The following is a 14,041-nucleotide window of genomic DNA, read 5'->3' as shown; positions in this document are numbered from 1 at the left end:
CCCTCTTTCCTTAGATTTAAGAGGGCTTTATTCCTACAGCTCCCAGTGTGACTTTGGTGTGACTTGACTGTTGTCCTGGCAGAAAGGAGAATAAATGTTGCAGCTGAGGTAGCGATGGGGGGCTTCAGTATGGAGGGTCAGTTACGGTGGGGTAGTCATGGTGGCATTAGCCCCTTCCCTCCGCTTTCTTGGTGTATCCACAAGACAGTAAGATACTTGAAAATCTTAGGGGAGAGTATTTGAGAAAGAGATATTCCTACACTCCACCCCTATACTCTCATTCCCTTCATTCTTCTCAGGCTTCCCTTGTGGTCCTTTTCCTGCCTTCTTCATTTGTGGGTATCTTTAGAAGCCATCCACCTCTCTTTGGGGTCCATCACTTAATTCCTTTTTCTCCTGGTAAAAGAGCAATTATCAAACTCTGCAGTTGAAGAACGGTCACGCTTGGAGAGACATGCAAAATGTTACCTGTGTTGTGGGGGCTTATTACCTAAATTGAGGAGTAGCTATGAGTAAGCAAATATAATTACAGGGTGCACATTTACCCTGATAAAGGAGGGAGATGATCTTCCAGAACAGTAGGGTTATTTGATTGAGATGGCAGTTACTAAATTAAAGAGGTGGGAAGCGAGAATTACAGAAGGAAAAATAAGAATTGCCTAGAGGAGTAAAGAAATCACTCAAGCCCTGGCCAGGTAGCTCAGTTGGTTAGAGCATTATCCCAATACACCAAGGTTGTGGGTTTGATCTACTTGCTTAGGTTCTACTTGCTTAAACTCTGCAGGGACCTTGGGAATGCCACAAGTCAGGGCAAATACAAGAATCAACCAATGAATGCATAAATAAGTGGAAAATGGATCAATGTTTCTCTTTCTCTCTCTCCTCCCCCTCACATCCTCTCTCTCAAGTTAATTTTAAAATCTTAAAAAATAAATCACTCAATACACGGCATTTAATAATAATTATTATGAATCATATTCAATATTTATAAAGTAATTTACAATTACAAGGGACTCTTGAGTGTATTATTTCATTGAATTGAATTGAATTATATTGTTCCAATGGATGACTAAAGATTGAGTCTACATTTCCAGGAGAATGAGAAGATATGTTAATTACCTACAAGATGCTTTAATAACTTGTTTGAAAGGTTGGAGTGGTAGAAAGGCTATGAGCCTGAGCATGAACTAAGGAGGTTTCTATTTCTCTTAGGGCCAGTCATTAGAATCATCTCTATCCCTATTGGGAAGCCTTGGGGTCAGTATAATATGCACCTGACTGAAAAAGTGGTAAGATTTCAAAGGGTGCAGGAAGAAACAATGAACTTGGAATTGTTTTAATCAGGGAAATCTATGTGAGGCTGCAAATATAACAATACAAACATATACAAAATGCTTTCACATAATCAGTACCCTATGAGTTAGGTTTTTAATCCCACTCTTTTACAGATGAGAAAACGGAGGCCGAAGCAAGTTCAGTAACTTGTTCAAGGCTGCACAGCTATTACAAGCAAGGCCAGGAGTCAAGTCTAGAGGACAGAGAACAAGCAAAGTGAGGAGAAAGGAATCAACTTGTTCAGTCTCCAATGTCCATTCATTTACTTGACATCTTCACTCGGTAACATTGTTAACTTATATTTATTGGATCTCTATGTATATCACACTCCGTTTTTATTTTTTGTAAAACAAAAAGAAGACGAGGTTTTGTCCTTCAGGAGGTGCAACGACACAAACTCTTCCTGTTCCTTTGCATGTTGCTCCCCGCACCCTCTTCCTTTGCATGTTGCTCCCCGCACCGCCCCCCCCCCCGCCCCCTCCCACTTCTTTGTATCACTGGCAAGTGCAGCATCTGAATTGTGGCGACGCAGTTAGAAATCGGAGCATCAGGTTGCACTTCCTCCACAGAGCCGCTAGGGGCCACCCTGCTCCGCGCAGAAGCGCCGGCCAACGCAGCCTGACTCCGCTGCCGGTGCGCGCCCTCCGCTGATTGGTGGCACCGCAGAGAAGTCGCGCTTTGATTGGGCCGCTGTCAGGTGTCGCTGCCGGCAGGTTCGGCTGCGCGAGCGCGGGGAGGCGGGTGAGTGCGGGCCGGGGGCGGTGGGGGAGTGGCTGGGGGCTGGGGGCGGTCTCCGACGGGGTGGGCTGGGGAGAGTGGGCTCGCTCGGGGCCGAGGGCTGTGGTTAGACCCCGCTGGGCGCCGCTGGGGAAGGAGACCCAGCGGAGAGGCCTCAATGTCAGCGGGGGGACGGTGCCCGCGCCGGCGGGGGCGGGCAGAGGCTGCTGGAGTCAGGCTCGGAGGGCGGTCGGGGTCCGCGGGAGCTGCGAGAGGACCCGGGAGGGGTCGGCGGGAGCGGAGGCGCGCGGGAGGGTCCGCGTGTGGAGCGCCGGCGGCGCGGGCGACGGTCGGGGTGGGAGTCCGAGGAGCCGCGGGCGAGGAGTCAGCCTGGAGGGTCAGCCCGAGGAAGGGGTTGTGGCCGAGAGAGGCGGTGCGTGGCGAGGGGTCCTGTGCGCAAAGACCGGGTCTCAGGCCGCCTTTGGGGGGGATCCCTGCGGGTTCCACGGAAATCGTGACCGAGCGCGGTGACTCGGCCGAGGGTGGAGGACTGGTTAGTGCTGGGGAACTAGTGAGCGAGAGCTCAGTTCGATGGTTATGTGATGAGCCGCTCGGGGATGGGGGTGGCGAGCGGAGCCGGGGAGGGGCGTTGCAGCGAGCTGGGGAAGGAAGGCCGAGGAGCGGGTCGACACGCAGGACCAGGGCACCGGCGCCGAGAGGAGGACTAAGAACGTGGCATCGGAAGGAACTGGGGGGCCGGCTGGTGAAGGTGGGGAGGGGGCAGTGTCGGGGGCCCCGAGTTTACTGTGTCGGAAGGATTCCTGCCTGAACTTAGTGTTGATGCTTCCCCTTCGCTCCATCCAGTGGGTGGTGGTCGGGGAAGCTGGAGGGCTCCCGCAAGCAGCCCTGCCTGCTAAGGGATGAAGAAGTCACGGCGTCTGCTCTCTCTTCCGCCCCGTCTCCTGATCTGATTTCACAGAGATGTTCCCGAGAAAATTGCCACCTGCCCCTCCCTCTCCCATCCTACTTATCCCCACCTCCCTCCCTCCCTCCCTCCCTCCTTCCTTCCGTTCCTTTCCCTTCCAGGGGTACTGGCCAGAGTAAGACAGCCCTTGAACCAAATGTAGGCTCTGAAGTTTTCTTTTCTTTCGCAACAACGTATTGGGTGAGAGGGGATGGGAGCAGAGCACAGAAAACAGGGGGATGGCTCTTGGAACACCACCTTAAGCCCCAGCTTCTCCCAAAGGTACATCTAAATAAGCCCTCGCTTATTTCATGTCTATTTCTGTCAGGCTTCTATTTTTGCTTTGTTAACTGTGAGTTTAGGCCTCTCATCTCTCCTGTAAACAGACTCTCCTTCCTCCTATTACCATCTCCCGTTATAGAGTTGCAATAGAACTTCAAGAACACGATCGCGTGCTGGTATATTCAGTAGAAAACCAGGAAGGCCGCAGTGTAAGGAAGGGTGAAAGGTTAGAAATCTTAGGCAGGAGTAAAAAGCTCCTGCTTCAGAGGAAAGATAAAGATTGCCACAAAGTTCTACTTGCTTAAACCCTGCAGGGACCTTGGGAATGCCACAAGTCATGAAAATTGGGTCAGGTCACTGAAAAGGAGTTCAAAGAAGCAGCCTATTAATCAGGAGGGGAGCGTACAAGGCATGCGGTGCACAACTGCAACTACTAAGTCTAAGGAGAATGCCGTGCCCCCAGGGTGGTTGAGCAAGGGAGACAAGTAGATGGTGAAGACTGGAAAGGACTCGCTTTATATAAAGGTTAACGGTAACTTTCTAATCAAAACGGCAACTCCCGCTGGCAAAATTCTAAAAAAAGAAAAAAACATGCCCTAGCTGGTTTGGCTCGGTGGATAGAGCCTTGGCCTGCTGACTGAAGGGTCCCCGGTTCAGTTCCAGTCGAGGGCATATGCCTGAGGTGCAGGCTCATTCCCCAGTGCAGTGTGTGTAGGAGGTAGCCGATCAATGATTCTCATCATTGATGTTTCTGTCTCTCCCTCTCCCTTCCTCTCTGAAATCAATAAAAATATATTTAAAAAATAAAAATAAAAAACCACACAAAAGAACCTGCAACTCCCACTTGTAATGGAAGGGTTTAAATAAAAATACAGAAAGTTATTATTATTGAAGACTATTTAAAATTTCATAAGACTATATTAATCCACTTAAGGAGTTTGTGGCTTTCTAGAGTCAGTATTTCTGAGACCTTTTGGAGAATGTGGAAAATTACTGATGTGTGACTCAATTTTATTTTTGGGAAAAAAGTAATAGATATCCATATCCCCATAATTTAGTATTAATAAATGTTAATACTTTTGTATATTTGCTTCAGATTTTAAAAATTGAAATAAACATTATAGATAGGATTGGGAGGTTCCATTCAATTTCTTGTCAGTTCCATTCTTCCCTCTCCTCAGAGGTAACTGCTATCATGCATTTGATGTTTGTCTTTCCAGTCTGTTTTTATATTTCTATTTATACAGTCATAAACATAAGTGATATTTTTATTTATACAAATGGAACTGTGCTACATGTATTCCTACAGTTTTCACTTGGAAGCTGTCCTTATTGTTTGATTCATTTAAAAATTATTTTTATATGTTTTTATTGATTTCAGAGAGAGGAAGGGAGAGGGAGAGAGAGAGAGAAACATCAGTGATGAGAGAAAACATTGATCAGCTGCCTCCTGCACACCCCTACTGGGGACTGAGCCTGCAACCTGGGCATGTGCCCTGCTGACTGGGAATCAAAACCATGACTTCCTGGTTCACGGGTCAGCGCTCAACCACTGAGCCACACCGGCTGGGCTGATTCATTTTTTAAAAAAATTGCTGTTAGTCTATCATTTGTGTACATTACATTGTATTTATACATTCCTCTACTTGTGACATCTGAGTTGTTTTTATTTTTTCCCATTACTGACTGAGGTTATGAGCATCTTTGCACATATCTTATGTGAGAGAGTTTCTCTACAGCAGGGTTTCTCAACTAACATTTTGAATGGGATAATTCTTTGTTGTGGGGGAATGTCCTCTGCATTTTAGACTGTTTGGCAGCATGGCTCTGGCTGGGTAGCTCAGTTGGTTATAGCATCATCCCCATATGCCAAGGTTGCAGGTTTGATCCTGTTCAGTGCACGTACAAGAAGCAACCAATGCATGTAGAAACAAGTGGAACAACAAATTGATGTTTCTCTCTCTCTCATTCTCTCTCTCTTCCTCTCTCTCTAAAATAAATAATAATAATAATAATAAAGAATATGCAGCGGCATCTCTGGCATCTGCTGACCAGATGCCAATAGCACCTCCCCAGATACGACAACCAAAAATGTCTCCTGCAGATGTCCCCTGCACAGCATATTCACAATTGGTTAAGCACCACTACTCTAGGTAAACTGTATGTACGCAGAAGCAGAACTGCCAGGTTGTTCTGACTCAAGTTTAAGTCTTAAGATATTCTCACTGATTATGGCTCAAGGCAGGATATTTTTCCATTGTAGTTTCTGGTGTGAGGGACCTTGGCCTAGAGGAGGCTTGGGTCTATAGTACCAGATGTGGTAGAGAGAAAATTGAAATTTCAGTTTGAGTATGGCTTGGAGGCTGTTGTGTGGATGCTTGTATCCTCAGCCTAACAACCAGCATTACACCTATTTCCTTGAACAGATTTTCTGAACTTGGGCATCTTGTTTTTTTAAGGTGGAGCAGATGAAGGAGAGACGGGGGAATAGAGAATTTCAGTGTTCTGATAATGCTTAGAACATAAGGTGCCTTTAAGAAATGTGTGGGGTTTTTAAAAAAATTAATCCATGGTAGGAATGAAGATGGGGGTTAAGGGCAATACAGCTGATCTCTCGCTCCTCTGCCCTTGAATTAAATCACTGAGTTCAGCACTACTATAGGGAAGTGGAGAAGGACTAGGAATATTTTGGAATGAATCCAGCGTTTGAAATGTCACTTTAACCTTTTCTCATAGGAATCGACAGTAACCTTCCATGAGGAACTGCCTTTCCCATGTGCTGCTGGAGTTAACGGGTGTTTCCTGCTGGCAGAATCAGGGACATGACAGCACTGTAAGGGTTAATCTACTGATCCTCTAATCAGTCTCACAGCTGGAGGTGGGGTGAGCAGAAAAGGGAGACTTGGCTTTTCTGTTATGGATCTCTAGTCATTTCAAGTCTTAGCCCATGTGCGTCCTTTCCTGTTGATCCTTCTTACCATAGCTTTGTTTGTTTCCCCTAATTCCCGAGTTGTTTCCTCTCATTTCCTCGTTCCCCACCCCATACCCCTACCTACTGTCATAGGGCTTGGATTCTGAGCTAATGGGATACTCTCCACTGCAGAGCGGGATGAGTGGGCGCTCCGGCGGGGATGTGGTCATTTCGGACCAGTGAGAGCGAGAGTGCTACAGCCCACTTCTTCCTTGGAGCTGGAGATGAGGGGCTGGGCACCCGTCATCGAATAGGCATGAGGACAGAAGACAGTGACAGCGAGCTCCTTGAGGATGATGAGGATGAAATGGTAAGACTAGAGAAAGTGATGTGATTTGGTATTGGGACCCCTGTTATAAAGAATTGAGATTCCATTTGGAAGGAGACACCTTGCTGTTCTTTCCAAATGCATAGACTCCCTCATAAATGGGCCCTATCCTGATTAAGAGGAGGAGGACTGGAGAATGGTTGGATTGCCTCCCTTTGAAGCCCCTACCCTATTGTCTCATGGTTACTGGTTCTCTGGCTCTTCTGCCTAAGCACACATTTCCTACTATGGAAAGGCTCCTATTCTGTAAGCAGTAGGAATCCCTATAGGCACCCCAATCTAAGAGGTAAGTTAGGAGACAACTTTTACTCCCTGGGTCCAAAGTCCTGGCAAGAAACTCTGTGCCCTAAAGAGATGAGATAGTGTTCCCTGATAGGGATGGTCCAGGTGGGAAGTTCCTGAGTTCCTGACAGCACTTCCTCTCTGTAGCCTCCTGAACCTCAGATCATTGTTGGCATCTGTGCTATGACCAAGAAATCCAAGTCTAAGCCAATGACCCAAATCCTAGAGAGACTCTGCAGATTTGACTACCTGACTGTTATTATCCTGGGAGAAGATGTGATCCTCAACGAACCTGTGGAAAACTGGCCATCCTGCCACTGCCTCATTTCTTTCCACTCCAAAGGTTAGGGTCTGAGAAGGAAATGGGAAGGAATGGTGTTGGGAATGTTGGGCTGGGAAATGAAGTTCTTACTGTCAGATAGTAAAGAAGCCTTCAGTTCTTCCTGACACACTAGAGAGCAGTACAAAGGGGTTTGTTTTTCCTACATCTTAGGGGAGTTGCTGCAGGTATTGTAAAGCCCATATTTAAACCTCAGGACAGCTCTACAGCTCTTACGATCTTGAAGGACCCTAAAAATAAGTTCTTTTTTATTTTTTTCTGATGGATACTCTAGATTTGGGAAGTTGGACAGAGGATAAGAGATGGGTTGGATGGGTAGGGGAGCTCAATGGCAACTAATAGCTTTAATATGTCTATTTCTCTTGCTGTTTTTTCACTCTGTCTCTTTCACTTTCTTTCTTTGGTCTCTACTTCCTTTCTCCATCCCAGGCTTTCCTCTGGACAAAGCTGTTGCTTACTCCAAGCTTCGAAACCCCTTTCTTATCAATGACCTGGCTATGCAGTATTACATCCAGGATAGGTATAGCTTTCTGTTGACTGGTGGGTGGGTGGGTGGCCCTGAGATCATGCCTGTTTAGATAACTCACTCTGGGAGGGGCAGAGTCAAACAAACATGCTTAATTTTGTACCATACCCTCTTGAGTTCTGAACCATGGCAATTCCCAGTTCTTAAGCATATGAAATCCCTAGCCCTTCCCCATAGTAATCATCCCCACTTCTCCCAGCTAATTTATTCTGGGGGTCACAGGAGGGAGGTGTACCGGATCCTGCAGGAGGAGGGTATTGATCTGCCTCGATATGCTGTGCTCAACCGTGACCCTGCCCGGCCTGAGGGTGAGTACCTGGTCTTGTCCAGTCCTGCCCTGCCTTGCTTTCTATGACTTAGCCCAGTTCTCCATCCTCTAGACATCTCCTATATACCACCTATCTGAGTGAGGCTTTGGTTATTAGGTTATGGGTAGAGTTAGAGCCAAGGGTCTTTGGACTCAGCCTTGGACCTCTTATATAGATATTATTATGTCTATAGACCATATAGTATTACCACATTTATTACTAAGATTTGATCATAGAAACTTGAGGGTTATAAAGATGAAAACTTGAAGAAAAAGGAGTTGGAAGTATTCTACAATTCGAGGCCCTAGGAATGACTGCATACCTACTTTTCAGAGTGCAATCTAATAGAAGGTGAAGACCAGGTAGAGGTAAACGGAGCTGTCTTCCCCAAGCCCTTTGTGGAGAAGCCCGTGAGTGCAGAGGACCACAATGTTTACATCTACTACCCCAGCTCAGCTGGAGGAGGAAGCCAGCGCCTCTTTCGTAAGGTATGGGGGAATCAGAGCAGTTGAAGGACAAGAATGAGGTTGTGGGGAGGGGAGCTGGAGGATTTGGGGACAAAGTAGAGGCAACATTCTTTTTTTCTTCCTTTTCCTTCCAAAGATTGGCAGCCGAAGCAGCGTTTATTCTCCTGAGAGCAGCGTCCGAAAGACAGGGTCCTACATCTATGAGGAGTTTATGCCAACAGATGGCACAGATGTCAAGGTTATGGTGGATATAGGGATTAAGAGGCTATAAATGTCTAGGTGGGATGGGGGCTTGGGAGCAAGTGGAGGCATGTGGAGGGTGTCATAGAAAATAAAGGGTGAATGTGAGTGGCTTTCATATTCAGGTGAAGATAACAAGCGGTGGAAGTAGATATTTACATTGTTATTATCAGCAAGGGCAAGGGTGACATGGGAGATGATATAAAATTAGTAAATGATTTCTTAATAAGGATGATAGTGCTGGAACCCCTAGGAGAAACTTTCATAATAATACCTCAGTAGGGCTCAGTAAGAAAAGTGTCAGTTTCCTTGTTCTTTATACTTAGGGTGTATTTTTGTTTTGTTTTTGGTTTTTTACTCTGAAACTAGTCTACAGACCTAGTGCTCATATTGTCTTCTCATATACAGGGTGCGCTGTGGGCATACTCAGTGATGCTATGTACCTGCAGGTATATACAGTGGGGCCAGATTATGCCCATGCTGAAGCCAGAAAATCTCCAGCTTTGGATGGGAAGGTCGAACGAGACAGTGAAGGAAAAGAGATTCGATACCCAGTCATGCTGACTGCCATGGAAAAACTGGTGGCCAGGAAAGTCTGTGTAGCGTTTAAGGTAAAGGCTTATGGGGGTGAGGGGTACTATGTAATGAAGGAGACAGATAGGAGCAGGGATCTGGGAGGAAAAAATGGCTCCATTGTTCTCATCTTGCCTCTTTGCCCTGCATGCAGCAAACAGTGTGTGGCTTTGACCTTCTTCGTGCCAATGGTCATTCCTTTGTATGTGATGTCAATGGCTTCAGTTTTGTCAAGAATTCAATGAAATACTACGATGACTGTGCCAAGATTCTGGGGTAAGGGACACAGTAGTTTGGGCTGGGAAGAATGGGCTTAGAGAAGAGAGTTAAAAAGCTTTTACTTTAATTTAAATATTATAAAAATGCTTTCAAAAGGAAAATAGAAAAAGGGCTCCTCAGCCCTCTTGCCTTCCCAACACTGCACTAACCAGAGGTAATTACGGTTAACAGTCTTAGGCATAATAGTATGTGTTTTTCTGCCATGTATAAATAAATTATATTTATTGTATTAAATGTAATCATATTGTAATACTGTTTACAACTTGACTTTTAAAAAATTCATCACATAATATTTAAAACATTTAAAAATGTATAAGAAATGATGAATATGGTAAGTTTCCATGTATTCACCATTGAGCTTAAGAAATAAAATATTGCCTGGCCACTGTGGCTCAGTGGTTGAGCGTCATCGGCCCATCAACCAGGAGGTCATGGTTCAATTATCGATCAGGGCACATGCCCCATTTGCAGGCTCGATCCCCAGTAGAGGTCATGCAGGAAGCAGCTGATAGATGTTTCTCTCTCATTATCTATCTATCTCCATCCCTTCCACTCTCTAAAATCCATAAAAATGTATTTAAAAAGAGAAATAAAATATTAAGGATATAGTTGAGGCCACTCCATACCCCTCACTAATTACATCCCCTTTCTTCCCATCCAGAGGTATTTTGTGTTTGTTAATTTCATACATATATTAATACTTCTATTACAAATATGTGGTGGATTTGCATGCTTTTAGACTATTTATGTATTTTTCTACAACGTGCTCGTTTTTGTGAGCTTCATTCCTATGTGTAGTTCTGGTTCATTCATTTTCACACGGCTTCTTCATGTTTCTCCTTCTAGGAACACCATAATGCGAGAACTTGCCCCACAGTTCCAGATCCCATGGTCCATCCCCACAGAGGCCGAGGACATTCCCATTGTCCCTACCACATCTGGCACTATGTGAGCAAAAGTGAAAAATCTGGAATAACCTACTTAAGGCATCTAAGTCAGATCAGTAGTTACTTCCCTGACCCTGTGCATTCTGACCAGGTCTCTTCTAGGAAGTTTTCTTAACCTTACCTATATTCCTAACCGCAGACAGTTTCCCACTGTTCTTTCACATGTCAAGTAGGATGAAATGATGAGAGGTGGGGTGGGATGAAATGTGGGAGAGGCTCTAAAAACATTCCCTATCTTAGGATGGAACTACGTTGTGTCATTGCAATTATTCGTCATGGGGATCGTACACCCAAGCAGAAGATGAAGATGGAAGTGACACACCCAAGGTAGAAAGAGTGCCCTGATTTAGACAAATAGATTTTTTGTGAGGGAAATGGGGATGGGGCAGCTCCCAGAGGCTTTGACTGTCTCCCCCCATATTGAAGCTTCTCCTTATTTCTTCAGGTTTTTTAGTCTGTTTGAAAAGCATGGTGGTTACAAGACAGGGAAATTAAAACTAAAGCGGCCCGAACAGCTACAGGTAAGACGGTGAATCTGGCTTGGAGGAGCAGTGCTTTGAGGAAGATAGAGGGTATGAGATTGGGGGCCTCTGAGAGACCAGGATGAAGGGTACCTGGCCAGGATGTGGTCTTCTCACGGATACCCTATTACCTCATTCAGGAGGTGCTGGACATTGCAAGGCTGCTGTTGGCTGAACTGGAGAAAGAACCAGGTGGTGAGATCGAGGAGAAGACTGGGAAACTAGAGCAGCTGAAGTCTGTGCTGGAGATGTGAGAAAGGGGATAGGAAAAGGGAGCCTCTTAACACTGAGAATGGGGGCTGGCATAGAAACTCATACTATGAGTTTATCCTGCAGGTATGGTCACTTCTCAGGCATCAACCGGAAGGTGCAGTTGACTTACTATCCTCATGGAGTAAAAGCTTCTAATGAGGGGCAAGGTAAGATATAATAACCCCTTTCCATTATCATTCAGATCTCTTGTTCTTGAACCCTTAGATGACGTCTACCACAGATTACCTTTCTGGGCTCTTCAAAAGACCTAACATTTAGATGACCCCAGTGTTTTCCTCAGATCTAGGTCTACTTACTGCCTTTATTCCAGCAGATCCACAGCAGAAGGCTGTGGCTCCATCTCTCTTGCTGGTACTGAAGTGGGGTGGAGAACTGACTCCCGCTGGCCGTGTTCAGGCTGAGGAGCTGGGGCGAGCTTTTCGCTGCATGTACCCTGGAGGACAGGGTGAGTGTTTGGGGGAATAAACACCTAGCAGGGCTGGGATAAAATGATTAGAGGATAAGTTGGGGGAAATGAAGGACCTGAGGCAATGGGGAAGTTAAAGGGGGAATAAGCATTCTTTCTTCCACGTGGGAATTTGTGGTATGCATCCCTGGTCCTTCCCTTTGCCCTCAGGTGACTATGCTGGCTTCCCTGGCTGTGGGCTGCTTCGGCTTCATAGCACTTTCCGCCATGATCTCAAGATCTATGCATCTGATGAGGGCCGCGTCCAGATGACTGCTGCTGCCTTTGCCAAGGTGCACCCTACAGTTCTCCCACAGTCCCAGCTTCCTTTAGGTAGAGAAGCAGAGAGTTTGGAGAACTAGTTGGGAAATTTAGGGTGTTTGTGTGCTGACTCAGAAGTTTCTCCTTGTTCCGACCCCATTCTGTACTACTGACAATGCGCTGAGAATAATTAATGAGGTTAGGCTCCTTGACCTATACGTCAGTTCTCCTAGCCAGATCTCATTTGATCTCTCAGACCATCTAGGCGTAGGGGGACTATGCTAGACTGTAAGGAAAGCTAATAGACTTTGTGCTTGCCCTCCAGGGCCTTTTGGCTCTAGAAGGGGAGCTGACACCCATTTTGGTACAAATGGTGAAGAGTGCCAACATGAATGGGCTCCTGGACAGTGATGGTGATTCCTTGAGCAGCTGCCAGCACCGAGTGAAGGCTCAACTTCACCATATTTTGCAACGGGATGCACCCTTTGGCCCCGAGGATTATGATCAGGTCAGGCTCTCTATCTTTCTGCCCTGATCCCACATTTCTAGAATTCTAAAAAATAGTGAACAGTAATTATAGTTACCATGTGCCAGGTACTGTTGTACATACTTTCCATACATTATCTCATTTAATCCTTACCCTTTGAGATAAGTATGGGTCCACAATCTCTTATCCACATTCTCAGAAATCAAAAGAATTTTTTTAAAAATATATTTTATTGATTTTTTACAGAGCGGAAGGGAGAGAGATAGAGAGTCAGAAACATCGATGAGAGAGAAACATCGACCAGCTGCCTCCTGCACATCTCCCACTGGGGATGTGCCCGCAACCCAGGTACATGCCCCTGACCGGAATCGAACCCGGGACCCCTCAGTCCGCAGGCCGACGCTCTATCCACTGAGCCAAACCGGTTTCGGCTCAAAAGAATTTTTATAAGTTTGGCACCAAGATTCATTTGGCAGCAAAACTTGACATGATAAGTGTTTGTAATCCCTATTTATCCCATTTAGTGTACATAGTCATGTTTTGCTGCATAAGTGTATTTGATTATGCCCCATGCCCTGCTGGAAGTATTATAAAGCATATAGCATATGCACTATATTAACTTCCTAAAGTTTGAAAATTTCTCAATTTCAAACACAGCTGGTCCCAAGGTTTTTTGAATGAAAGGATGTTTTAATTATTTATTGCTGCATAAGAAACTATCCCAAAACTCAGTAACTTAAAACAACCACTATTTCATTGTCTCACAGTTCTAGGCTCAACTAGTCTTGCTTGGGGTCTCTCCTAAAATTTCCCAGATGTTATCCAGACATTGGAGCTGGAACCATCTGGAGGCTTGACTAGGATGGCTGAGCTCTCTTTCTCTTTTTACGCTCTCCCAGTGGTCTCAGGGCCTCTCCTCTCCATATGGTTTTTCTAGCATGATGGCCAGACTTCTTTAAAAAACAAACAAATATATATATATATATATTTCTGAGAGGAAGGGAGAGGGAGAGAGAGATAGAAACATCAGTGATGAGAGATAATCTTTGATTGGCTGCCTCCTGCACACCCCACTACTAGGGATTGAGCTCACAACCTAGGCATGTGTCCTGACCGGGAATTGAACTGGTTCATAGGTCAATGCTCAACCATTGAGCCACACCGGCTGAGCCAGACTTCTTAAATGATAGCTTAGGACTCCCCCAAAGCGGAAGCTTCCAAGCTTTTTAAAACTGTAGGCCCAGAATTAGCCCAACATAATTTTGATATCTTTTATTGGTCAAGCAGTCACAGGGTCAGTCTAAATCCAAGGGAAGGGGAAAGTGACAAAGAATTAATGACCATCTTTAATCCACCATAAGAACTGTGGACCTATACTACTTTTTCCTCATTTTACAGATGAGGAAATCTAGGCTCAGAAGAATCTAAGCAACCTTTCAAGGTCACCCAGTTAGTATGAACCCAAGGAGTCTAACTCAAGAGCTCAGGATATTAG

General features: G+C 45.5%; 1 protein-coding gene across 29 annotated transcripts in view; it reads left to right on the top strand.

Moving 5' to 3' along the window:
- Positions 1-1,598: 1,598 nt before the first annotated feature.
- PPIP5K1 (diphosphoinositol pentakisphosphate kinase 1) overlaps positions 1,599-14,041 on the top strand; it is a 40,044-nt gene continuing 27,601 nt past the window's right edge. For 9 of the 29 annotated variants that reach the window (XM_023757578.1, XM_023757580.1, XM_023757573.1 and 6 more), the window contains exons 1-18: positions 1,978-2,076; positions 6,035-6,131; positions 6,402-6,579; positions 7,027-7,222; positions 7,649-7,739; positions 7,968-8,053; positions 8,387-8,541; positions 8,657-8,758; positions 9,210-9,371; positions 9,488-9,609; positions 10,459-10,560; positions 10,800-10,886; positions 11,005-11,080; positions 11,221-11,330; positions 11,417-11,499; positions 11,664-11,798; positions 11,970-12,091; positions 12,385-12,567. In XM_023757578.1, the coding sequence (XP_023613346.1) occupies positions 6,430-6,579; positions 7,027-7,222; positions 7,649-7,739; positions 7,968-8,053; positions 8,387-8,541; positions 8,657-8,758; positions 9,210-9,371; positions 9,488-9,609; positions 10,459-10,560; positions 10,800-10,886; positions 11,005-11,080; positions 11,221-11,330; positions 11,417-11,499; positions 11,664-11,798; positions 11,970-12,091; positions 12,385-12,567 (1,962 nt within the window). In that variant the 5' untranslated portion in view covers positions 1,978-2,076; positions 6,035-6,131; positions 6,402-6,429. Of the gene's footprint in view, positions 1,618-1,973; positions 2,077-5,806; positions 5,826-6,034; positions 6,132-6,401; positions 6,580-7,026; positions 7,223-7,648; positions 7,740-7,967; positions 8,054-8,386; positions 8,542-8,656; positions 8,759-9,168; positions 9,372-9,487; positions 9,610-10,458; positions 10,561-10,799; positions 10,887-11,004; positions 11,081-11,220; positions 11,331-11,416; positions 11,500-11,663; positions 11,799-11,969; positions 12,092-12,384; positions 12,568-14,041 lie in introns of those variants that run through there. The other 20 variants (XM_023757579.1, XM_023757574.1, XM_023757577.1 and 17 more) reach the window with 8 other exon arrangements.

This window comes from Myotis lucifugus, unplaced genomic scaffold (assembly GCF_000147115.1).
Source record: "Myotis lucifugus unplaced genomic scaffold, Myoluc2.0 scaffold_109, whole genome shotgun sequence".
NCBI classification, from domain to species: domain Eukaryota; kingdom Metazoa; phylum Chordata; class Mammalia; order Chiroptera; family Vespertilionidae; genus Myotis; species Myotis lucifugus.
The sequence above is the reverse complement of the archived record's forward strand: the minus strand, read 5'-3'. Positions and strand labels throughout refer to the sequence as shown.